This window comes from Macrosteles quadrilineatus, unplaced genomic scaffold (genome assembly GCF_028750875.1).
Source record: "Macrosteles quadrilineatus isolate MER2022 unplaced genomic scaffold, UCM_ALF_1.0 Scaffold_1__1_contigs__length_201487025, whole genome shotgun sequence".
Taxonomy (NCBI): domain Eukaryota; kingdom Metazoa; phylum Arthropoda; class Insecta; order Hemiptera; family Cicadellidae; genus Macrosteles; species Macrosteles quadrilineatus.
Genome location: NW_026542594.1, coordinates 12,064,660 through 12,088,795, shown reverse-complemented (window position 1 = coordinate 12,088,795; position 24,136 = coordinate 12,064,660). Strand labels below are relative to the sequence as shown.

Sequence of the window (24,136 nt, the reverse complement as noted above, 5' to 3'; positions counted from 1 at the left end):
CCAGATGTTTTGTGTGGTTAACTCTTCTTCCAGCATGGTGTTTTTGGAATCTTGGGTGAGCCTGTCGATATTTATGTCACCGATGAGTATGAGGTTTTTCTTGTGTACTTCTTGTAGTTCTAGCGTGTCTGATAGGAGGTCAAGGGCAATTCTTGCATTTTCGATTGGTGGTCTATAGATTCCCAGAATGTAGATATCCTTTTTCTTTGTTGTCTGCATGCGAATCATTGCTGCTTCGAAAATTAACTCCTGGCATGTGTTTGATATGTTAATAGCTGATACTGTATCAGCAAGGGATTCCTTGGAATATATTGCAACACCTCCAAGTTTATGTTCTTCTCTACTAAAGTGGGTAATTAAAGAGTAGCCGGGAATTTTTGTAGCTTCTAGCTCTGTTTTTTTCAGTCCGTGTTCAGTCAAGACTAGAATGCTTGGTTTTGTGTCATTGAGAATATGGTGTAGTCTGTTTGTCTTTGTAGCAAGTCCTCTAATATTTTGGTGCATTATTGCTACACAAGAATTATTTGGAGATTTGCAGATTTTTCTTTTCCTTTTTTCAGGCTGTTTGTTTCTAAAAAAGGGGTTATAGTATGGGACACTGTAGAGTGATTGGATTGTTGACTTGAATTGGGTTCCTGCAGCTGCTCATGTTTTTGTTCTCCTTGAGAAGAGAGGCAGTCCATCTCGGTCATGTTTAGTCGCTTGGTGTGTGACAGAATATTCTTTTTATATAGGTCTATATTTTTCCAAAAGAAGTCTTCAATGGTCTCTCCCGGCTTCAGAAGCTTGGCGGTGATCGGGGGTTTCCCTGTGTTCTTTGGTTTAGTTGATTTGTTTGGGGGAGATATAGTGCCCTTGAAAGTAGAGCAAACTCGTTTTGGGATTTTGATGGCCTTGGGTTCTTTAATATTTTGATTTGTGTTTGTTGTGGTTGACTTTGGTGTTCTGGTGCTTCTTTCCTCAACTTGCTTTTTGCTATTTGCAAGGAAACACTGAAATGGGTTTTCTTAGTAGTTGCCAATTTGTTTTTATTATATGAAACTCGTCTTGGTGTGTTAATTGGCTTGCAAGGAGTCTCCTTTTTCTCAGTTATTAGGTGCTGGGAATCTTCTACTGTTATTTTATCTTCTAATTTCTTCATTTTTGACTCCATATTATTCTGTTTTTCTTTTAGGGCCTTTAGTTCAAGTAGAATTAGTGTTTCTGTGTTTGATGCTTCTGGCTTTTTGTTGTCTGAAACTGTGGATTTGTTTGTGAGGTCCTTCGCCTCTGTAGTGGTTGTCTGTGTGCTTGTCTCTCTGAATGATTTTGTAGATTCTTCTCCGGTGTTTATTCTGCTGCATGTATTTTTTTGCCTAAGGCATTTAATTTCATTCTCCATGTCCTTTATTTTTGTGATGAAGCTATTAAAAGTTTCTTCCCTGTCTTTGTCATAATCTTCAAATGTTTTTGTGAGAGTGTTTCTTAGGCTTACTTCCTTTTCCAATTGGTGTTCTAGTTCAGTTATTGCTTCGATTAGGTTGTTGTTTCTAATTAGAATAGTATTTTTCTCGTCTTCTAGTTGTTCAATTTGAGCGCGGTAGTTCATGATGTCAATGGTTTGTATGTTTGTTAGTTTCTGGGCCAGACTCGAGTTTTGTTGAGTCAGGTTGAGTACTTCTTCTCTTAGTTTGCTATTTTGTGCTAGAAGTGCGTTTCCAACTTCTGCTGCAAGTGTTAGAGAAGTTTCTAAATCGGGATCTTCTGAGTTTTCTAGTTCTAGAATTTTGTTTTCTACCTCGCCCATTTTGTTACCCTGACTTTCAGAGGATATTTGATTTGGGGGTGTGGGAGTTTGGTCTTCTTTTAGTTGTAACGCTGGCTTTCCAGAGGTGAGGGAAAAATCACTACAATTGTTACACCTCCATAGGGAAATGTCTTCTTTAGAAAGGTTTTTTAATTGTTTTTCTGTGATATTGACACACCCACCATGGAACCAGGAGTTGCAGGGACCAGTACATTTTATACTGGAATATTTTACACCGATGTTGCATTCACCACACGGATATTTTGAAACTTTTGTTTTGTTCTTCGACATAGTTCAGGTGTAAAATTGTATCAGTTTTGAAAAGTTTGGCTGGTTCTTTATGTCAGGGGTCTTGAAGTTCAGGTGTAAAATTGTATCAGTTTTGAAAAGTTTGGCTGATTCTTTATGTCAGGAATCTTGAGGTTTAGGTTAAAAATTCTAACAGTTTTGAAAAGTTTGGCTGGTTCTTTATGTCAGAAATCTTGAGGTTCAGGTTACCTACTCAGTTGCACAATAACAATTGTTCAATAACAATTAAAAGCCAGTAAAGAAATGATTAATTATTAAAAAAATTAATGACTCAAAAAAGTCATATGATCATCATCTCAAAATCATCTGTCCAACCAGCTGTCTTACATTGTTGTAACAATTTAGAAAGGATCAGATGATTTTAAAGAATAAACAATAACAATTAAAAGCCAGTAAAGAAGTTATTTTTCCTACAGTTACCTAACAATGTACATGTTCTCTCACTAATTTGAGAAAGCAAAGTGGCCAATTCACTCATCAGTGAGACAATGTTAACATTGTCTCACTCTAATTACTTTGTCTCACTCCAGATTTGCAAAGTGAAGGCACGAAATAGTGAACGCGTAACATGCAGGCAACGTCGTATGCGCGCGAAATACGTTGGCAGCACTGGCTGTAAATCAGCTGATCAGCTGTTGTACTATTGTATTTGTCACTTCACATTAAATGTTATATTAAAAGTTCACTTCTGTGTAAAAATAGGTTATGTTTCTTCAAAAATTTATTTTTTTTATGGTAACTGTAGGAAAAGTATAATGTGCAACTGGAGTTCAAAGTACAATTGCCTCACTCGAGAAACCATTCCCGATAAGGATTTCTCTCGAGTGAGTCAATTGCTCACTTTTCTCACTAGTTGCACAAATAACTATATTATTAAAAAAAAAAATTATTTAATAACTCAGCTGTTTGTTGTCTGATCTTTAAGATCTAGGTGTCTTTTGATTTGGCATTAAAAGTCCTACATTTTGTTATCCTTGTGTTTTTTTGTAACTCTAGTGGTTTTCATGTAATTTGAGGTAAAAGATTTTAGATGGCCGTCATTTTGAAACTGTTATAGTCAACAAAATTAAATTTTGCATGTTTGTGTACCACGTTAAAATACACAAGTGTGTCAAATTTAAAGTTTGTACCTCGATTCAAACTCGAGTTATAAGGTTATTTATAAAAAACACATACAGACAGACAGACGGAAAACGAGGCTCCGGCGACCCATGTTTATAATGTAAAATATGCATGTATTAACCCAAGGAATAATTCTGTGAATTTTTTTGAGAGAGTTCACAAACACCCTGTATATGAAATCTTAATAGTCAATATCAGACTATAAATTGTAGGTATACAGCCTAGCCTCAACATCCATATTATTTATTTATTTGTTAGTTTAGTTATTGTTATTGACAAAAGTTGTTCTAAAAAGCAATTGTATTGAGAAACGATTAATAAATAAAGGCATTTTTATTTATTTATTTATTCATCCAAAGTGAAAACTAACTTTTGACTACAAACAGTCCAATCTAGTATTGTATGGTAAATAGTTTCATCATTAGGGGGGGAGGGGGTGAAATTTGAAAAGTTAGTTTTAATTGCTCTTATTACATATTTCAAAAGCTATGCGGCTTAGAGCAAAATATGTTATTTACAAAGATAGGTAATCTACAAAGGATTTCAAACTAGAATCCTCTTCATAAAAGTGACCGATTCTAGAGTTACAAACAAATGGACATTTTTCAAACATTTATAACACTTAAAAATATATTACTTAAATACTATGTAAACTATTCTTTTTTTCCTATAGGTACAGGACATTGTTTTTGTGTTTTGATCAGGTAAATTGCGATTTAGTGACCTGTGAATGTTAGTGATAAACTCTTGAAGTTAAGCAAAAAGAGGTTAAGTCAAAAGTTAGCTATCACCTTGGATGAGAGAGGTTTAAGTCTAACTGCACCGTACTACTAATAGTAATGTTAGCTGTTAGCTCAAATAAATCAAGTGTAGGCCTACTTGATTTTACAATAGGAAATGGCATGCTTATATTTAATTGGAGCATCTTACGTGAACTCTTTTGAATGACCTTTTCTTCAATTGTTATCTCCTTTACAGGTGGTAAAACTGGAGATGCTTCTTATCCAGGAAGCATAACAAAATAGAAATTTACCTACAGTTTTAAAACAACAACAAACCATAATGTTGTTCCAAATATAAAATTGTTATAAACACAGAGCTTTTGTTACCTAAGAGGACAATCATGTAAACCAATCATTACTGTACACAATGTTCTTACATACTTCTTAATCTTAGTTAAATATAGAACTATCAAATCTAAAAACAATGTTTTTATTTAGGGATGGTCAAGTCTCGAAATTTTCGGGAAATTTTAATTTTCGTTACAGGAGACAAGATTTCTTTTTGGCCAAAATTTTTATCGAGACAAGAATAAAAAAAAAAAATTAAAAAAATTAAAAACGCCTGCAGAAAGTCAATGCAATACCCGCAATACAGGAGCGTGTTGTAGTTGCGTTTCCTTTGTGAAGGCGTTTTTATTTAATAAATTTGTTTAATGTAAATATTACTTTAATTATTTTAATAATATTACTTTAATAACATTTGAGAAGTTTTGTTAAGTGTAAGCAGTGTATGGAATGTTTTATTACTATAAAAAGTCAAAACAAGTAACTATTTTATAAAAATTAATATTGCTTTTATTTTATGATTTATTTTATTTTAGGATAAGTTGAACTCTATCCTAACTGATATCACTATGTTTCCTAATCGTCTAGGCATTTTTAATAAGTTAGGCGTGATTAATAAAAAAATGTTATGCTGATGTTTTTTAGTAAAATATTGTAAATATTCTTGCCTATTATCATTATTTTTGTATTTAAACAGTCATCTAACAATGTTACAAAATCAGGTAAAAATTTTGAACGTGCATTTCCCGTTGTGTATGAGAAGGGAAATCCCGTCTCGATCTCGTCTCGAAATTTTATGAGAAATAAAAAATCTCGTCTCGTCTCGTCTCGAACTAAAAATCCAATCTCGTCCATCCCTAGTTTTTATATTTCATACTCAACTTTTATCATTACAGTAGAACCTCAATAACAAGACTCTCATGGGGATTATTAAATAAGACTTGTTATCAAGGTTGACTTCTTATTGAGGTTTGCAGTAATATATGATTAGGGGTAAAATAATTTCAAGGGGATTTGAAAACTGCCCTTGTTATCAAGGGTGGCTTGTTATCGAGAGTCTTCTTCTTATCAAGGTTACACTGTATTGAAATAAGTATTGTTTTATTTTACTTATCACACAAAACAATGTTTAAAGCACACTTTAAAGTGCCAGGTTTACCACTAGGGCAATTAGGAGCTGCAGCATTTTGTGCAAAAACAATTTTTTTAGAACATAAATGTAATGATTCTTCATGATTATAGGTGACAATAATGATGCCCCTTTGATCATGGGAGATATTCTTTATTTCGCTGTGATCATGTGTGACGATGATGTCCCTTGGTCCCCGTGATCCTGGGAGACTTTCACAATTTCTTCACGATCGGGGAGAATTTCCGCTAAGAGGCGGATGCCACTCGGGTTGGTTTGGCCTAGGGCCGCAAGTACCCTAAAGCCTATGTCCCACGATGCATTGCGTGGCGCATAGGGGTCTCAATCCCGGGATCCCGAATCCCGGGATCCTGGCCGATTTTTGATACCTAGAAATCCCGGGATTGGTGACTTTTAATCCCGGGATTAACGGGATTGAAAAACCTATGTTTATACTGATTTTTTTGTGAATTTGAGGACTTTTTACTTGAGGAAACCTAATAAAAATAGTCCAATAACACTTGAAACACATATACTCTTAATTTTTAGGATGATTATACGAAATGGTATAAGTAAGCCTAATGATCTTTTTGATTGGAAAATTTAATTATCATTAAACTCAATAGGCGAACGAATGTAGGCCTAAATATATGTTACAGTTTTTAGACGATTTGGATTTACTTTCTGTAAATGTTATTACATTAGTTAGAACTTAATTACAGTAGGCCTACAAGTTATTTTGAGTTTTAGCTATCTTTAGTGAGTCGGTGGCTCAGTCGGTAGCGTCGCGGACTTCGGGCCCAAGGCAGCGATGTCGTGGGTTCGGATCCTGGTCACTGCCGATAACATTTTATCAGTACAGTTCACCCTTGTACTGTACCAGCTCACTCCTTGCTTTGCTGTTAACGATCCACGCACGGGCGCTTAGTCTATGTGGACGGGCAAATGCAAGGTTAAAAGAGGCCGCCAAACTCTTTGAAAAAAAAAATTACAGTAGGCCTACAAGTTATTTTGAGTTTTACTGTTGACATTAAACGTAAACAACGCAATTTGTGTAGCAAACATAACATTGCAATCGGAAATTTAAGTATTATTTTCATTGATGCCATAAAATATAACTATTATCACACGAGTATAATCTCATTACAATCTAAAATTACGTTTTTCATACACACGCTACTACATAAGCAGATGGTTTATTGTTTTACAGTATCTTATATTGTTTTATTGCTGTCAGTCAAAATAACCTTTTAACGCTTCTACACGTGATTCTTCCCATTTTATCTTTTTCTCTTAGCTATCTTTAATCTATCTATTAGCGTGACGTATCTAGGCTACGTGCGAGTGCGGTTGCTTGTGATTTTTTTAAAATGTATTTGTTATATTCTAGAGTGACATATCAACATTGATGACATTAAGGATACTGTAGAGTGGATTTGTAAGACCTGCAAAGAAGACATTAAGCGAGCGAAGAAGACTCCAAGCAACAGTAAGCTAAAGAAAACAAAGGCAAATTTGTGCTGTGATTGTTTTAGCTACATTAAAATACTGACTGACCAAATTTCTGAGCTTACAGAAAATTTGAAAACTATGTCGGAAAATGTACTTTTGGTGCAGTATAACACCGCCAAGTTGAAAGCCGAGGTTAGTTCATTGATAACAAATTCATCTTCAATCATAGTTGACGTTGTCGGAGCAGATGAGGATAAGAAAATAAAAAAGAAAACCTATAAGGAAGCAGTGGTGACTTCAAACGGTGATAAAAATAAGGGATCTTCCCAAATTAATAAAATTGTGACTGATTCAGGGAGTAGGCTAGGCTTAACGGAGTCACGTGACTTGCTAGGTCTAGATGGCCAAGGCCAACATAAGGGCGAGGCTATGATGAAGGGAAACATCTACGGTGACGTCAGCGGCGGCGTGGCTTCTGAAGCTAGGCCTATTTCTACAAATAATGGTGTTAGTGTCGATGCTGAAGGTTTTAACTTAGTGTCATATAAGATGCCGAGGAAATAGGATGTAACTGTGATTTAGATATAAGTTGCACGATTTTTTTAATTTATTACTGTCAAATTTTTAATCTCTTGCCATGGTCTGTAACTTTTGTATTTATTTGCTCGTCGCTCAATTTCAATTTTAACTCTTGTATTATATTGACTGTATTGACTGAATTACTTGTTATTTATATATTTATACATTTATTTACTCAAGACTGAATACGAGATGTATTTACCAACTATTTGACCTGTCTATGCATTACATATGTAAAAATGATGAATAAATGTCTTATGTCTTAACATTTATACACTGTAAATAAGAAATACGGGCGATGAAAGTTCGGCGTGGTAATATTTATTTACTTAGAAAACGGAAACATTGCGCAGTGTAACACCAGGCCAGTTAGGCTAGTTTAAAACATTAAAGTAGGCCTACTCAACGAGGAGACTTCTCGCTCATTTAAAATGGCTAAAAAGTAAAAAATCATAATAATATATAATCCCGGGATTGATCCCGGGATCGGCTGAGACGAATCCCGAAATCCCGGGATTGGATTGAAGACCCGGGATTGAGACCCCTAGTGACGCACCACGCAACTGTGAAAATGCTGGGGCGTCGGTGCGCGTATAGCTCCACGTACGACCTGTCCCACGATGCGTGTCACGGTGGTCTGGGGGCCACAGTGGATAGTGTACAATATAGAGACCTCCGTACTACATTGTATTTATATTGACAGAAAATATAACTATGCTATACCTATGCAAGAGCGACTTGCTGTTTCTTTGAGATTTTATTGTCACTGGGGACAGCTATGTTAGTCTTGTCATTTTCGTTCAGACAAACTGTATCAAGATGCGTCGATGAAGATTGTACTGCGTTAATTGAAGAACATAACAATTAAATAAAGGCAAAGGTAAATAATGTTTTTATAAAGGTTATTATATATCAGGTTACTTTACCTTACAGGTTATAGACTGTTACTTTTATGAAAGTTTAATATTAAAAACAATAATGTCCACTTTTTAAAACGACTCTAAAATATTATTAATTAATTGATAATGATGATAATGAATGTTTATTTCATTTCTTTTAACAACAGTTAACGAAACATGTAAATAAATGGGACTAGCGCAGGGTGGTCCTCACTCCAACTCGCGCCTTTGATGTTTACCGACATTTTACGAGAACAGACGCGCAACCCTGCTCCACGCCACTCTTGCGCATACCACCACAGGCATACCCTGTCCCACGACGCAAGGCGCGCACACCGTTAAGGCTTAAATCCATCACTAACACTTTAGACTACTTTAAAAAGAAGTTGGCAGACTCTTTTAACACGTTGAGTACGTTGAGTCAAGAGCGCTCCTGTCGGCCTACATCTATAGATGTAGTCGCGCCACTCCCACTACATTAGTTCAGTATGAGCTTAGCCATTGCCGGTGAAGGTTATAATCGTTGCCAGCCTGTTGCTTAGAATGTGAGCTTTATTTAGGTGTAGGTTGGTACTAAAATTTCCCGTAAAATCCCGTCTGGCAATGCTTTTGTCACGGTTTTGGGAATTTCTCTCTTAGAGCCACATTACAAAGACACTGCCTACGGATCCAGGCAGTTACCAGATCCAGTGCTGGAACCTTTGGATGTTTCAGTGAACTACGTCCACTCTCGGAGTAACACAGCACAATCACCGCTGCTCTTTTGTGATTTGTAACTGAAATATTTGTATGACAATTGAGTTCGCTGATTCGGTGGCCATTGGCGAACACCTGTTTATAGATTTTCAGCACTCAAGGTGTTAAGCTATGGTTCAACACACTGCGGAATTTTTGGCGAGCCGTGCAAAATTGTTCTTTGCAAATGTTACGACACGTGAAATCCAGAGGGGTGGTACCTGAGACTGCGTAAATAGCGTTATGAGAAATTTAGTTGTGTTCAAACTAGCGATGAGTATGGATAAGAGGAGGAAAGCCAATATGGACAGAGTAACCGAACAATTCATTTGTAGTTTCCCGCTTGGAAACCAATGTTCTATGTCCCTTGTCTGAAATTAATCACTTGGTTCATAAACTGATCTTAGAAGTGTTCACCGTGCTTTTATTATGTTCTCTGAAAACAACATTTTTAATTTTTGTTAGTACCTGACAACAATTTTCAGGTAAATAGGCCTATGCATAAACCAGTGGTTGGCCCAGCAGGACGTTTCAGAATGGCAGCATACTCAGAAGAGGTTCAAAACTAGAACATAGGTAGCCCTAGGTAGTTGTGAGAACAGTTGTAACCCTATCGTAATAGCATTTTAAATAAATTGATGTTTTGGTAAATGATTGATTATTAATACACTCACGTTTAGGTTTGAGTTTCACTGAGTCTTCAGATTTTGGATCCTTTTCTTTTGTAAGCAATGAAGTAGATTTCTCACTAGATGTACCAGAGATCTGCTTGTAAATATCGTTTGGGATAGAAAGCACCCTAAGATGAACAAAAGCATATTATGTTAATATAGGCAAGTAAAAATTGGCAGAGAAACACATTCACTGTGTAGTAATAAAGTGAAAAAATCAAATCTTGATGCTAAAAAATTGAACTACTACACTAAAACATACCCTTAAAAATGTGGTGATGAGAAAATGATATTCAAAAATTCTAAAACCACGATAATATGGTAAGCGAACGAATCCGCTAGGAGCTAACCTGACAATGAGAAATAGATAGGTGCATTGTAGCATGGCACAGTCAGCGTGAGCAGTCCGATTTTCATGGCACAGTACCACAGCCACCTTTAACTCCAGGCCGTGGCCTGGTGGAATTAGCAACGCTGCAAGAAGTGTTATCTAGCGCCAGGCGTCCCATAAGATATTATGGCAAACAGGTGACCCCAGCTCATTAATCCGCGTATTATTTATCTAAATTTACTAACATAAATTTATCAAAAGATTGAAAAGAAAACATACAGTGTTGAAAACAAAAACAATATTTAAATTGAAAATATATTTGTGTACATTTAAAGTAGAGTCAATATTTTCATAATCCAGTAAACCAAGCTTTTGTATTCTTAAAAAATACACAAATACCATTAGCTGCCTCCAAACAAAACAGCTGTTACAACACTACTTGCGATGTTGCCCCTTCAAGTCCGCGGCCTGGAGTTAAAGGTGGCCGTGACAGTACTGTGCCATCCGCAGTGAACGTGTTAAAATAATTTGATAATAATGTTCCACTTTTATCTTGTTTTAAAAATATACCACAAAGCTATTAGTGTAAGGGGTTTTAACACATGATAACAGAATTTGCAGACAATCGAGGGAGTTTGAGTGTGCTCAGGCTATACATGAAATTTCAAGAAATACAAACATTACCTCTCTTCTTCTCTTATTAATTACTAGCAGCTGTGACCGTTCAAAACGGGAAGATGTACTATACCGCCTAATCCTAACACTTATTAAATAGTTTGAGTTTATAAACAAAAAGCCACCAAATATATACAATACCCCCGCCGCAGCAAACCTGCAGACTAAGCGAATTTCCATTTGACTGATTGGATTTACACTGAAATGTCTACTTAAAAATATAACATTTATTCTTGATTTAAATAGAATTAGTTTAACAAGTACTTAGGTTTGCTGCATCAGGGAGGGTAAAACTGTTTGTTTTTGTAAAATGTGAATAGTTTGTAAGAAATAAAAACATTTTCCAAATTTGATCAAAATATGTTCACAAACAAGCAAACTACAACAGTTTACTTATTCTCCTTAAGAATAACATAGGAATTTTAAATTTACAATTTTTTGGAATTTTCTCCGTAACCATTAGGCGCATAATAATGCTTCAATATACTAAATTATTTGTTTTTTTAAGCTCTTCAAAATGGTTTGGAAAGAAATTGCTAAATTTTATGTTTTTTGGGTCAAAAATGGGAAAAACCTATTTTTACCCCATAAAACCCCCCGTAAACCCCTGTTCCCATGGTCCGATCATGCTGGATCAAGAACTCGTTCGAATAAACGTACGTTTACACGTTTGTACCAAATTTCATCAAAATCGGATCATTTTTGCTCGAGTTATCGTGCTGACGGACACATATATATATATATATATAAATATACTAGCTGACCCGGCGAACTTCGTATCGCCTAAGTTATAGGTTTCCCCTAAGACAGACCGATGGAAAGAAAGTACCGTTACGTTTAATTTTCAAGATGATCTCGTTCGCATCGCTCAATCACGTCCTGGTTGAAGTTCGTTCGCTACGCTCACTCACCTTTGGGTTGGAGCTCGTTCGCTACGCTCACTCACCTTTAGGTTGGAGCTCGTTCGCTGCGCTCACTTGTCTTCAGGTTAGCTCGTTCGCTACGCTAACTCGCCTCCAGGTTGAAGTTCGTTCGCTACGCTCACTCACTTTTTGGTTGCAAATTAGCTGTTGTCATAAATGTAAAAGAAATAGTAGTGCTGCACCCTGTTGGTAATCCTTGTAACTTTAATGCTATTGAACATCATAGAACAGAACCAACTTGTTTAATTGAAACAGCTGTTAAGATTCATTAATTCCATTTCTCATAAGGTTAACATGGGAAACTCCAGAGCCACTGGGGCGGAGCCCTTTTAAGAATTTCGAAACGGGAAATAGTTTACGTCCGATTCGCATACCTACAGAATTTACACACCAAATTTCATAACGATCGGTGAAGTCGTTCCGGAGGAGTTTGCAGACAAACACTGTGACACGAGAATTTTATATATTAGATATATTACTAAGCAAATCAAAATACCACAGTACCCTAAAAACATTTTATTTTATATTACTTACATGTTTCGGACATTAATGCCATGATCACAGTATAGTATATAACCTATTAGTTTCTTTTATTTACAAACATTATTAGATATTTCTTATTAAAGAACAGGTGATAATTTTTATATTAAGGGAAGGAGGTGTTTTCTTTAAGATGTATAATTTCATTGAATATTACGTTTTGATTTTGAATTTGTGTCAAGTTTAGTAAATTGTCTTTGTCATTAATATGATGAGTATAAATATAAAAGTCTTCCTTTGTATTCATTTTTTCACCTTTATTTTCAATATCCAGAATGTGCATATTTTTATTCATTTCTGAGTATGTATGGTCGGTCTGAAGTATATGTTCGGCGTATGAGGATTTTTGTGTTGTCATATTGTTTGATCTGATTGCCTGTATATGTTCTTTGTATCTGACTTCAAATGTTCGACCTGTTTGACCAATATAGTATTTTTCACAATTGTTACATGATAATTTGTAAATTCCTGATTTCTTATATACATTTGGTGGGTTGGGTATCGGATTTGTTCTTTTTTGTATTATGTTAAAAGCGTTGTTCCTTGTTTTATAACTTAGTTTAAATTTTGAGTTTGGTAATGTCTTTCTTAAGGTTTTGTTTAAGGATGAGCTGAATGGAATACATATAAATTCTTTCTTTAAGTTTTCTTGTTCTTCTACTTTCATTCTTTTTGTTTTTTCATTTTTTATTAATTTTTCAATCATTTTTTCTTTGTATCCATTTGTTCCTGCAATTCTTTTTATAGTTTTCTTTTCTATTTCAAAGTTTTCTTTAGACATTGGTATGTTAAGTAGTCTAAATACCATTGATTTGAATGTAGAAATTTTGTGTTGCCAAGGATGGTTTGACTCAAATGGAATGATTAGGTCAGTTTGGGTAGGTTTCCTATATATATTGAAATTATGTCGATCGTTTTCTTTAGTAATTGTTATGTCTAAGAAATTTATCTTCTTTTCTTGTGTCTCCATCGTAAATTTAATTGTTGGGGAGATAGAATTTAAGTATTTCAAAAAATCTTGATATGAGTCTTTATTGCCGTTGTATAAGCATAATATATCATCGACATATCTATACCAATAGATTATATCTTTTTTAAATGGATTTTCGTCGTTTATGATTTTTGATGATTCTAGATGCTGCATATATATGTTTGCTAGAATACCAGAAAGTGGAGAACCCATAGCCAATCCTTCTAATTGTTTGAAAATTTTGCCATTGAATTCAAAATAGCTTTGATTGATTGCTACTCTAGATAGTTTCATAAGATCATTTAACTCATTTTTTGAAACCTGTTTATTTTTGTTTAAAGTTTCTTGAAGGATTTGAAGGGTATCTTTTGTAGGAATATTTGAATACATATTAGTTACATCAAAGGAGATAAAAATTGCATTTTCAGGTATTAATTCATCCTTAATTTTTTCAATTAATTTATATGTATTGTTGATACTGTATCCAGATTCAAAGTTTATCTTATGTTTTAGTTTATTATTTAGGTACTTACATACATTGTATGCTGGGGCATTTCGGTAGTTAACAACAGGACGTATTGGTACATTTGTTTTATGTGTTTTAGGTTGTCCTCTAAATTTTGGTATTATTGGATTTATCATTTTTAGTTGTATCATGTCACTTTTATTTAAAGTTTTACATTTAGATATTGTACTATTAATTTCTTTACTGTATACTAGTGTGGGATCTTTAGAGAGTTCTCTGTAATTATTGTCTTCAATAAAGTTTTCTACCTTTTTGTTATAGTCGTCTATGTTTATTATAACAGTTGTATTTCCCTTATCAGCTTTGGTTATTATTGCGTTGTTATCTTTGAGTTTTTTTGATATTGATGTTACAGTATTTAAGTCTTTTTTAGACTTCTTTATTATACCTTTGTTTTTAGTTTCTATTCTATTTTTGTCTAATTCGTGTACAAAATTATGTCTAATTGATTCTTGGATGTCTGTCTTTTGTTTTCTTATTGCAACTTCTAGATCTATCATTTCATCTTTTATAACCTTCTGTTGGAAGTCCATGTTAATGTTGTATTTTAGTGCTTTTGATAACATTTCTGTTTCATCTTTTTCAAATACAATATTTGTTAGATTTTGAACTTTGGGGTAAAATGAATGGGTTTCATTCGAATTTTCATTTTTTATCTTCTTAGCTTTTTGACCTATCAGACTTTGTAGCTATTAATAGTACAATATCTAAATGTAAAACTTTAAATAAAAGTGACATGATACAACTAAAAATGATAAATCCAATAATACCAAAATTTAGAGGACAACCTAAAACACATAAAACAAATGTACCAATACGTCCTGTTGTTAACTACCGAAATGCCCCAGCATACAATGTATGTAAGTACCTAAATAATAAACTAAAACATAAGATAAACTTTGAATCTGGATACAGTATCAACAATACATATAAATTAATTGAAAAAATTAAGGATGAATTAATACCTGAAAATGCAATTTTTATCTCCTTTGATGTAACTAATATGTATTCAAATATTCCTACAAAAGATACCCTTCAAATCCTTCAAGAAACTTTAAACAAAAATAAACAGGTTTCAAAAAATGAGTTAAATGATCTTATGAAACTATCTAGAGTAGCAATCAATCAAAGCTATTTTGAATTCAATGGCAAAATTTTCAAACAATTAGAAGGATTGGCTATGGGTTCTCCACTTTCTGGTATTCTAGCAAACATATATATGCAGCATCTAGAATCATCAAAAATCATAAACGACGAAAATCCATTTAAAAAAGATATAATCTATTGGTATAGATATGTCGATGATATATTATGCTTATACAACGGCAATAAAGACTCATATCAAGATTTTTTGAAATACTTAAATTCTATCTCCCCAACAATTAAATTTACGATGGAGACACAAGAAAAGAAGATAAATTTCTTAGACATAACAATTACTAAAGAAAACGATCGACATAATTTCAATATATATAGGAAACCTACCCAAACTGACCTAATCATTCCATTTGAGTCAAACCATCCTTGGCAACACAAAATTTCTACATTCAAATCAATGGTATTTAGACTACTTAACATACCAATGTCTAAAGAAAACTTTGAAATAGAAAAGAAAACTATAAAAAGAATTGCAGGAACAAATGGATACAAAGAAAAAATGATTGAAAAATTAATAAAAAATGAAAAAACAAAAAGAATGAAAGTAGAAGAACAAGAAAACGTAAAGAAAGAATTTATATGTATTCCATTCAGCTCATCCTTAAACAAAACCTTAAGAAAGACATTACCAAACTCAAAATTTAAACTAAGTTATAAAACAAGGAACAACGCTTTTAACATAATACAAAAAAGAACAAATCCGATACCCAACCCACCAAATGTATATAAGAAATCAGGAATTTACAAATTATCATGTAACAATTGTGAAAAATACTATATTGGTCAAACAGGTCGAACATTTGAAGTCAGATACAAAGAACATATACAGGCAATCAGATCAAACAATATGACAACACAAAAATCCTCATACGCCGAACATATACTTCAGACCGACCATACATACTCAGAAATGAATAAAAATATGCACATTCTGGATATTGAAAATAAAGGTGAAAAAATGAATACAAAGGAAGACTTTTATATTTATACTCATCATATTAATGACAAAGACAATTTACTAAACTTGACACAAATTCAAAATCAAAACGTAATATTCAATGAAATTATACATCTTAAAGAAAACACCTCCTTCCCTTAATATAAAAATTATCACCTGTTCTTTAATAAGAAATATCTAATAATGTTTGTAAATAAAAGAAACTAATAGGTTATATACTATACTGTGATCATGGCATTAATGTCCGAAACATGTAAGTAATATAAAATAAAATGTTTTTAGGGTACTGTGGTATTTTGATTTGCTTAGTAACATTTAAAGTAGCCCTCATTGATGTGTACAATAACAAAATATATATATATATATAAATATATATATATATATATATGAATTTGAACGGATGGTGTTTTTGGCCTCTAGGGAACTCAAAACGAAAAAAAAAATCGGTCCCGCGTCCAGGTCTTACCATGAGTACTACGGTAATAGCTTATTCCCTATATGGGGAATTCGCTAAAAAAGTATAGGCCTAACCTACATCGTAATTAGTGTTATAAATTAAATCAACGATATAATACAGTACCGGTTCCTAGACGAAATCAATTCTCGGTTCTCGGATCCGGTACCATCAGTACCTTATTTTAAAATTTTAGGATAGCCTACTTGATTTTTTTATTTTAAAAACTAAATATCCTTATTGCAATTTTTCAGTATTTTGCATTAGTATAAGTTGGTTATTCAACACTTAAGAGATTAAGAAAATAAAACTGTATAAAAAACACACTTAAATAACCAAACACATCTATTCTATATATAATTCAGTTTTTAAAATCTTTGTACAACTAAATCTAGAGTTCTACTGGAACGATTTTATTAATTAATGGGTCGTTGGAAAGCTTAAGTCGTGTAGATTTGCAAATAATTATGAAAGTTTGTTATTGTTATGATTTATGGTTAAAATTTTTAAAAAACATGTTTTCCATAAGAAATACAATGAAAACGGTGTTTTGCACACTTTTTATTTGGGTGCGACTTTTGGCTGCCTTTTTTAGTATTTCCAAGAAGTACATGGTATCAATTTGTAGGAAATTTTATTCTCTTTCAGAATATCACCTTCCACTTTGGTCGATTTCCTCACCATTTAAAAGTTATTTGCAAAAAAGCTAAGCAACCTCCGAATTTATAGTAATGAGAAAATATTGAGTTTGGGATATTTTTGTTAAACTTTGTACAACTAAATCTAGACTTCTACTGGACCGAATTTGTTAATTAATGGGTCATTGGAAAGCCTAACTCATGTAGATTTGCAAATAATTATAAAATTATGATTTTATTAAATATTTGTGGTGAAAAAGTAAAAATAACAAAAATACATTTAAAAACTGCTTTTTTCAAGTTTCTGTTTTTAAGATTCTATTTGTAAGCTTTTGGCTGCCTTTATTAAGTATTTTCAAGAAATGCATAGTAGTTATTTGTAGTAAATTTTATTCTCTTTCAGAATATCACATCCACTTTCATTGATTTTCCCTTAATTTAAAAGTTATTGGCAATAAGCTAAGTGATCTCTAAATTTATAGTGGTGAGAAAATACTGAATTAGATATATTTTTGTTAAACTTTGTACAACTAAATCTAGACTTCTACCGGACCGATTTTGTTACTTAATGTGTCGTTGGAAAGCCTAATTTGTGTTGATTTGCAAATAATTATGAAAGTTTGATTTTATTGGATATTTTAAGTGAAAAAATAAAAATAAACAATAGTACATTTAAAACTCATTTTTTTCCAAGTTTATATTTCCAAGTTTATATTTTTAGCCAACTTTAGGCTGCCTTTATTGAGTATTTTCAAAAAATACATAATAGTAATTTGTAGGAAATTTTATTCTCTTTCAGAATATCACCTTCCACTTTGGTCGATTTCCTCACCGTTTCAAAGTTATTTGCAAAAACGTTAAGCAACCTCCCAATTTATAGTGGTGAGAAAATACCGAATTAAAGATGTTGTTGTTAAACTTTGTACAATTAAATCTACTGAACCGATTTGATTAATTAATAGGTCATTGGAAAGCCCAATTTGTGTAGATTTGCAAATAATTATAAACATTTGATTTTTTTTTAAGATTTACTAGGTGAAACCCGTCAAATTCGACAGTTACTGTTGAGGTTGCTAGCAAGATCGTTTGACTATAAATCGATGTTAAATAACTCTATTTTTTGAACAATTTGTGTTGTTCGTGATTTAGCTGTGTGCTTTAGGTACGTCCGCTCTTGATAATCAATAAATCAAATGGAAGCTGGTATTTCACTGAAGGTTCTTAGGTCAAATCAATTAGAATAACATAATTAGAATGAAGTACCATATCCAAGATATAATCAAATTTATATTTTCTGATTGAGCGATACAGTATCTTGAACTTATCTGTTTAAAACCATCAATATCTCAAGTGAAAGCCTTTGAAGTATTTTAAGGCCAAGACATATAAAATAACTTAAATAAAAATAGAGTAACGTATCATTGATTGCAGATAAGTATGAAAACGATTGTAATTATTGTTGATTCGTGGTTCAGCAGTGTGCTTTGGGAAGTCCGATCTTAATAATCAATAGCTGAAATGAAAGCTGGTATTTCACTAAAGGTTTTTAGACCAAAACATATAGGGTAATGTAATTAGAACTGCTGGAAAACATCTTTAATTGAAGTGAAAATAAAAAAAAAATTAAATTCTTTCGTTGAGTAATATTTCAGATAAATTAATGATGATGCTTGATGACAAATATGTGCTTGCATAGCTTTATTTTAAAACCAAAATTATGAAAATCGGGCAGGTAGAAGAGCCAAACGAACTAAAAAAAAAAAAAAAATTTAAAAGAAATGTACAGGGAGGCAGTTTGTGTATAACTCGAAATATACGTCAAAATGAATGCCGATGCTTGATGGCAAATCTGTGGTACGTCCATACCTTTTAGTTCAAGGCCAAAATTATGAAAATCGGTCGGGTAGAAGAGCTAACCTGACTCGGAAAAGAAAAACCAATATTTTTTATAGATGGCAATAATTGGTTTACCAGTATGCATATTCTAATCATACGAAACATGTGTTAATAATTCAACAGCTCATTGTTATATTGTTATCTAATTGATTTTTCTTTGATTAATGTTGTTGCCAACAATTTGCATTTGTGTTTAAAGTGTGTTCCTTATGTTAAGTGTGTGATTCTAATGTTATGTGCTTAATCTGTACCATTAATATCAGTGAGTAAAGTGGTGTATGGATTTCATCACCATTATTTTACTAGAGACCGTTGTATTTAACCACAACGGGCACTGTTGCTAGTTCAAATATAAATAATATTATAATGTAGGCCTAGCAGAAATGTCATTGAAATGTCAACGCAAATTTGACATATCATCTATTTCCACGGTAACATATATGTTTCACTGGAATGTAAAAATATACACAACAAGTTATAGGATAGTGATGGGCACATTAAACTTATGGATTTAGGACTTAAGGACTTAAGGATTTAAGGACTTTAGGTTTGTTTTTTAAACTAGAGGACCCATGCAGCATAGGCTGCTCCGCAGCGTTGAAATAAATATCATATCCAAAAAATAATAAAATTTATAATTTTTTATTAAGAAATACAGTATCTTGAACCTAACTGATTTAAATGATCAATATCTCAAATTAAAGCCTATAATCTACAGATTATTTTGAGTCTAAAACATATAAAAAAACAGACAATACTGCAACTATTTAAAAAACTCATAAAAAATCATTTTATGTTGGTTGTTCACCTTGCGTTTGCTTGTAACTCGTCTGATTTTTTAATAACTCAGCTTAAATGAAAGCCGGTATTTCACTGAAAGTTCTATGGATTATTTAATTATAACTGGTGAAATACATCTTTAATTGAAGTAAGAATTCAAAAATAAATCAAACTTATGTTTTTTGGTTGAGTAATACAGTAGATACATACAGGGTGAGTTTTAATTGTCCCCCCCCCCAACTTTTTTCTACATTTTTTCAAATATCAATCCCAGACCACTTCCAAACATTGTTGGGTAGTAAGTACTTCATTTTGACAAGGTGGTCATTTCCGGCCGCCATCTTGGATCCGTCATATTGGATGCAATTTTTTTTTCAAAAGTAAAGGTGGGGTTGTGACCCATTATTTCGAACTAGATTTTTACCCTGATTACAATGCCGCAAACCGTTTAAAAAAATCTTGATTCATTCTAAAGTTATGAGGGCTTTTTAAAACTTTATTTTTAGCCCATTTTAACATTGTGCATTTACAAACTAAGACCATAATCTCAAAATAGTGCTAGATAAGTATACACTACCAGTAATTGTCGACCTATTTTCACTTGGTTATGACTGATGTATTTTTTTCGGCCGCCATCTTGGATCCGCCATTTTGAAATGTGATAAATTATTTTAAATATGAAAGGGGTGTTGTGACCCATCATTTCGTACTACTTTTTTAAGCTGAACTCAATGCCGCAATCCATTTTTTGTTATCAAGTTTTAGTTATGAAATATTGCAATTTTTTTATTAAAACTCAATATTTCAAAATCAAAAAATGAAAATGAAAAACGGATTATGGAATTAAGTTCAGCTTAAAAAATTAGTTCGAAATGATGGGTCACAACACCTCCTTCATATTTAAAATAATTTATCACATTTCAAAATGGCGGATCCAAGATGGCGGCCGAAAAAAATACATCAGTCATAACCAAGTGAAAATATGTCGACAATTACTGGTAGTGTATACTCATCTTTATCTAGTACTATTTTGAGATTATGGTCTTAGTTTGTAAATGCACAATGTTAAAATGGGCTAAAAATAATGGGTACTTACGTATTAAACGGAGGCCACATATTTTACAGCGCGCTGCAGCGGTTATGTTAGGTTGGGTTATCATAAATATATGTTTTTTTTATCAAATTAAACTATCTTAACCTAACCTAACCAACCAAACTTGCTGATGGTGAAGGTTTACTAATCGAATCGAATCTGTAGGTTAGGTGGCCTCCGTTTAATACGTAAGTACCAAATAATGTTTTAAAAAGCCCTCATAACTTCAGAATGAATCAAGATTTTTTTTTTTTACGGTTTGCGGCATTGTAATCAGGGTAACAATCTAGTTTGAAATAATGGGTCACAACCCCACCTTTACATTTGAAAAAAAAATTGCATCCAATGTGGTGGATCCAAGATGGCGGCCGGAAATGACCACCTTGTTAAAATGAAGTACTTACTACCCAACAATGTTTGTAAGTGGTCTGGGATTGATATTTGAAATAATGTAGAAAAAAGTTGGGGGGGGGGGGCAATTAAAACTCACCCTGTATGTATATGCCGATGGGAGTGACCCAGCTTGTTTTGAAATCTGTGCATGCATACCTTCAATTTGAGACCTTAATCATGAAAATTGGTCGGGTAGAAGAGCCAAACGAACTCCGAAAAGAAAAGCCAAATTTAACTCCCATAAGAAATACATGGGGGAGCAAATTTCATCTACGTATAAGCCAAGTGGGATGGCTAAGCGAAGCGAGCTAGGGCCCTTTGACCCAGCTTATCAGTTCTAATAAGCCTCCGGTATCCTGGAACTGCAGGACAGTCTAAGACGGACATTCAAGTGGTGGACAGCTAGTTGAACTGGTGTGGTGTCCTGTGGAGACAAGGAGTGTATGACGGACAGTGGTGTCGAACATGTGCAATTGCGCAGTATGAAGTGGTTGGTATTTAAGTTGGGTAGATACCTGCTAGTGATGAGTGATGAGTGACGACGTTCCTTTAATTTTGGTTTAAGAGCTGATATTTAATATTTGAATAATATTCGTCTCTGATTTTATTGGTCGAGTTGTAACCGTGCTGGTCTAAGCTTGACGGTAGCTAGGATTTACAGGTTTCAGGAGTAATATTAAAGAATATTCCTGGGCAGGCGCTAAAGCGCAAATAATATATTTTATTGACTTTGATAAATATTATTTTCCATTGAACCAAGAGTATCCTACCAATAACTCTGAGGCCCGACAAAACTAGGCTACAGGATTTTGCGTGCGTTGTCAACCAAACGTGGTCAATAGGTTAGTAGCTAAATTTTAGGGAGCTTAGTCTCCACAACCACTCAAATGTCCCGCCTAGTTAGCTATCTCAAGTCCAGGACTGCTCGCGCATGCGCAGGAGCAGGGGAGTGAAGTGACCAAAGGAAGTCCCTGTCTTGTGCCTGGCTTCCAACGGACAACATGGGTCTCTAAATTGGTGGGAAATGGGGAAGGCGACCTCCCTTGAGGTATTGTGTCGTAGAATAGTAATAATTAATTAATATGTAATTTCAGATCATTTAGTCAAATTCCCTATCTCATTTATTCCGTCATTTATTATTCATCATTCATTCAAAATGTTAATTCACGTTGTGTCCAGTTGACTTATATATTAATATTCCATATGTTGAACGATTAAGATATTTCTGTGTTATAGATGGTTTAATTAATCAAACAATCATCAAAGCTGGCTCTTAGGGTCTGTGAATTGCGGTAAATTGTCTCCTCTGTTTTAAATAATGTGTCCAGTTATCGTTTCCAACATGAACGATTTGGTCAGGAACATAAATCACATGATCAGATCACCAAAGTGTGCATCAAAGTATGCCACAAGTGGTAGCAGAGCCAAAGCGTTCGATGCAATTTTGTAGACAAACCGCAATTTTAGCAGGTCCGAAGTCATTAAAAATGTTTTAAAATTAGATTTGCCTACACGTGTTGTGTGATCTGGCGTCGATGGTGGCCTGATTCTACACGATTCGATGAGTCATGGTCAAGGTTACGCAATACGTGAGGTAGTTTCCATTGCTGCCCAAACTCTTACTAGAATATTTCACTCTGATCAAAATTGTTAAATAGTTATTTAGGCCCAGCGATTTCAAACTTTTCACCATAGCTACTGATTTGTAAGTTGTAATATTACATAGCTGGAAATAGTAGATTTTGTAAATTTTGTAGTTTATCAATTTGTGTATTCAGGAAAAAAAATATAAATAAATATTAATAGATCAGTGTAGGACAGGAAATAAATAATACTTGATTGCTAGCAATAAATATTTGATTCTGGTGAGACCTCAGAGAATTGTAAGATCTACGTAATTTAATGATTATTTCCAGAAACTTCATATCATGTTCATGTTTATTGCTTGGTAACTAATTGATTAATTGTTATATAATTGTCATCTGCTATACTATTATATAAAAATCTAATGGTGTGTGTCTGTATGTGTGTTACTAATAGATGCAAAAACTACTGAACCAACTGGGCTTAAATTTTACAAAATTATAGCTAACATACCAAGGACCATTATAGGACTATTCACATTTCGATACTGACCATAGGCTTTGCCCCTTTGGCTTTAAAAGTTCTGAGGTGAACATTTTAAAAGTAAATATTGATTGGTCTCCATGGATGCGATTAGAACACTAATAATGTTTGTTTACATTTGCTTTGACATTTCTATGTAAACAAGAAGAACTGCTAAATTGCATATTTCACAATTTCAGACGGCTGATACAAAGAAGTTAAATATAATATTTTCCATAACTATGAGGTAGGTTTATTTTAATCTAGCGTTTTATCATGAATTATTTATTCTAAAACTGTCAATGATTATAGAAAAAAAAGATTCTATAACCGTTGCTGTAAAAACTCCAGCTCTGCTTTGGATTTTTTAAAGCGTCTCAGTTATGAAAATAATGTTATTGATATGTTTTCATGGAAACAGTATAAAAATTACAATTAAGATGTTTTGTATGAATTTGGAGGCTATTTTAAATAAATTCAAACTGCTTAACATGTGTTAGATTAACTTAACTTAACCTGCACATCACAATGTTTTTTATACGTATATTTAGGTAAATTTAGTTATTGAGTTTTGCTAAACCTATGCTTAAATTAAACTAAAGAATATCATCAATAACTAAATTATACGTCATTGATTTTTGTGTTCTAAAATCTGTTGTATATGTGTAACTATATTTAATTATCAAATGGTAATACAAAATACTCTTATTTTATCATAACATAGCTTTCAGTTCACATTTACTTTATTTGATAAATTTATTATTTGTGTTTTGCCACACCACTGATTAAATTAAACCAAGGAAAATATCATAAAACTAAGCAGTACACAGTGTTCTTTTGTTTCTAAAATCAATGAAATATCTGTTACTATGTTTACTTAATGGTAAGTGTGAAAATTTAAAGGCAATGGACGATGGAACTGATTAAAAGAACTGGTTTGTATATT

The 24,136-nt window shown here is 33.1% G+C and overlaps 1 protein-coding gene across 2 annotated transcripts in view; it reads right to left on the bottom strand.

The window, feature by feature from the left end:
* LOC129004092 (MICOS complex subunit Mic60-like) overlaps positions 1-24,136 on the bottom strand; it is a 121,179-nt gene that overhangs the window by 56,282 nt on the left and 40,761 nt on the right. The window contains exons 4-5 of one of the 2 annotated variants that reach the window (XM_054432489.1): positions 9,753-9,877; positions 4,148-4,216 (exon numbers count right to left, since the gene is read on the bottom strand). In XM_054432489.1, coding sequence (XP_054288464.1) covers positions 4,148-4,216; positions 9,753-9,877 — 194 coding nt within the window. The remainder of the gene's footprint in view (positions 1-4,147; positions 4,217-9,752; positions 9,878-24,136) is intronic. The other variant, XM_054432497.1, reaches the window with a different exon arrangement.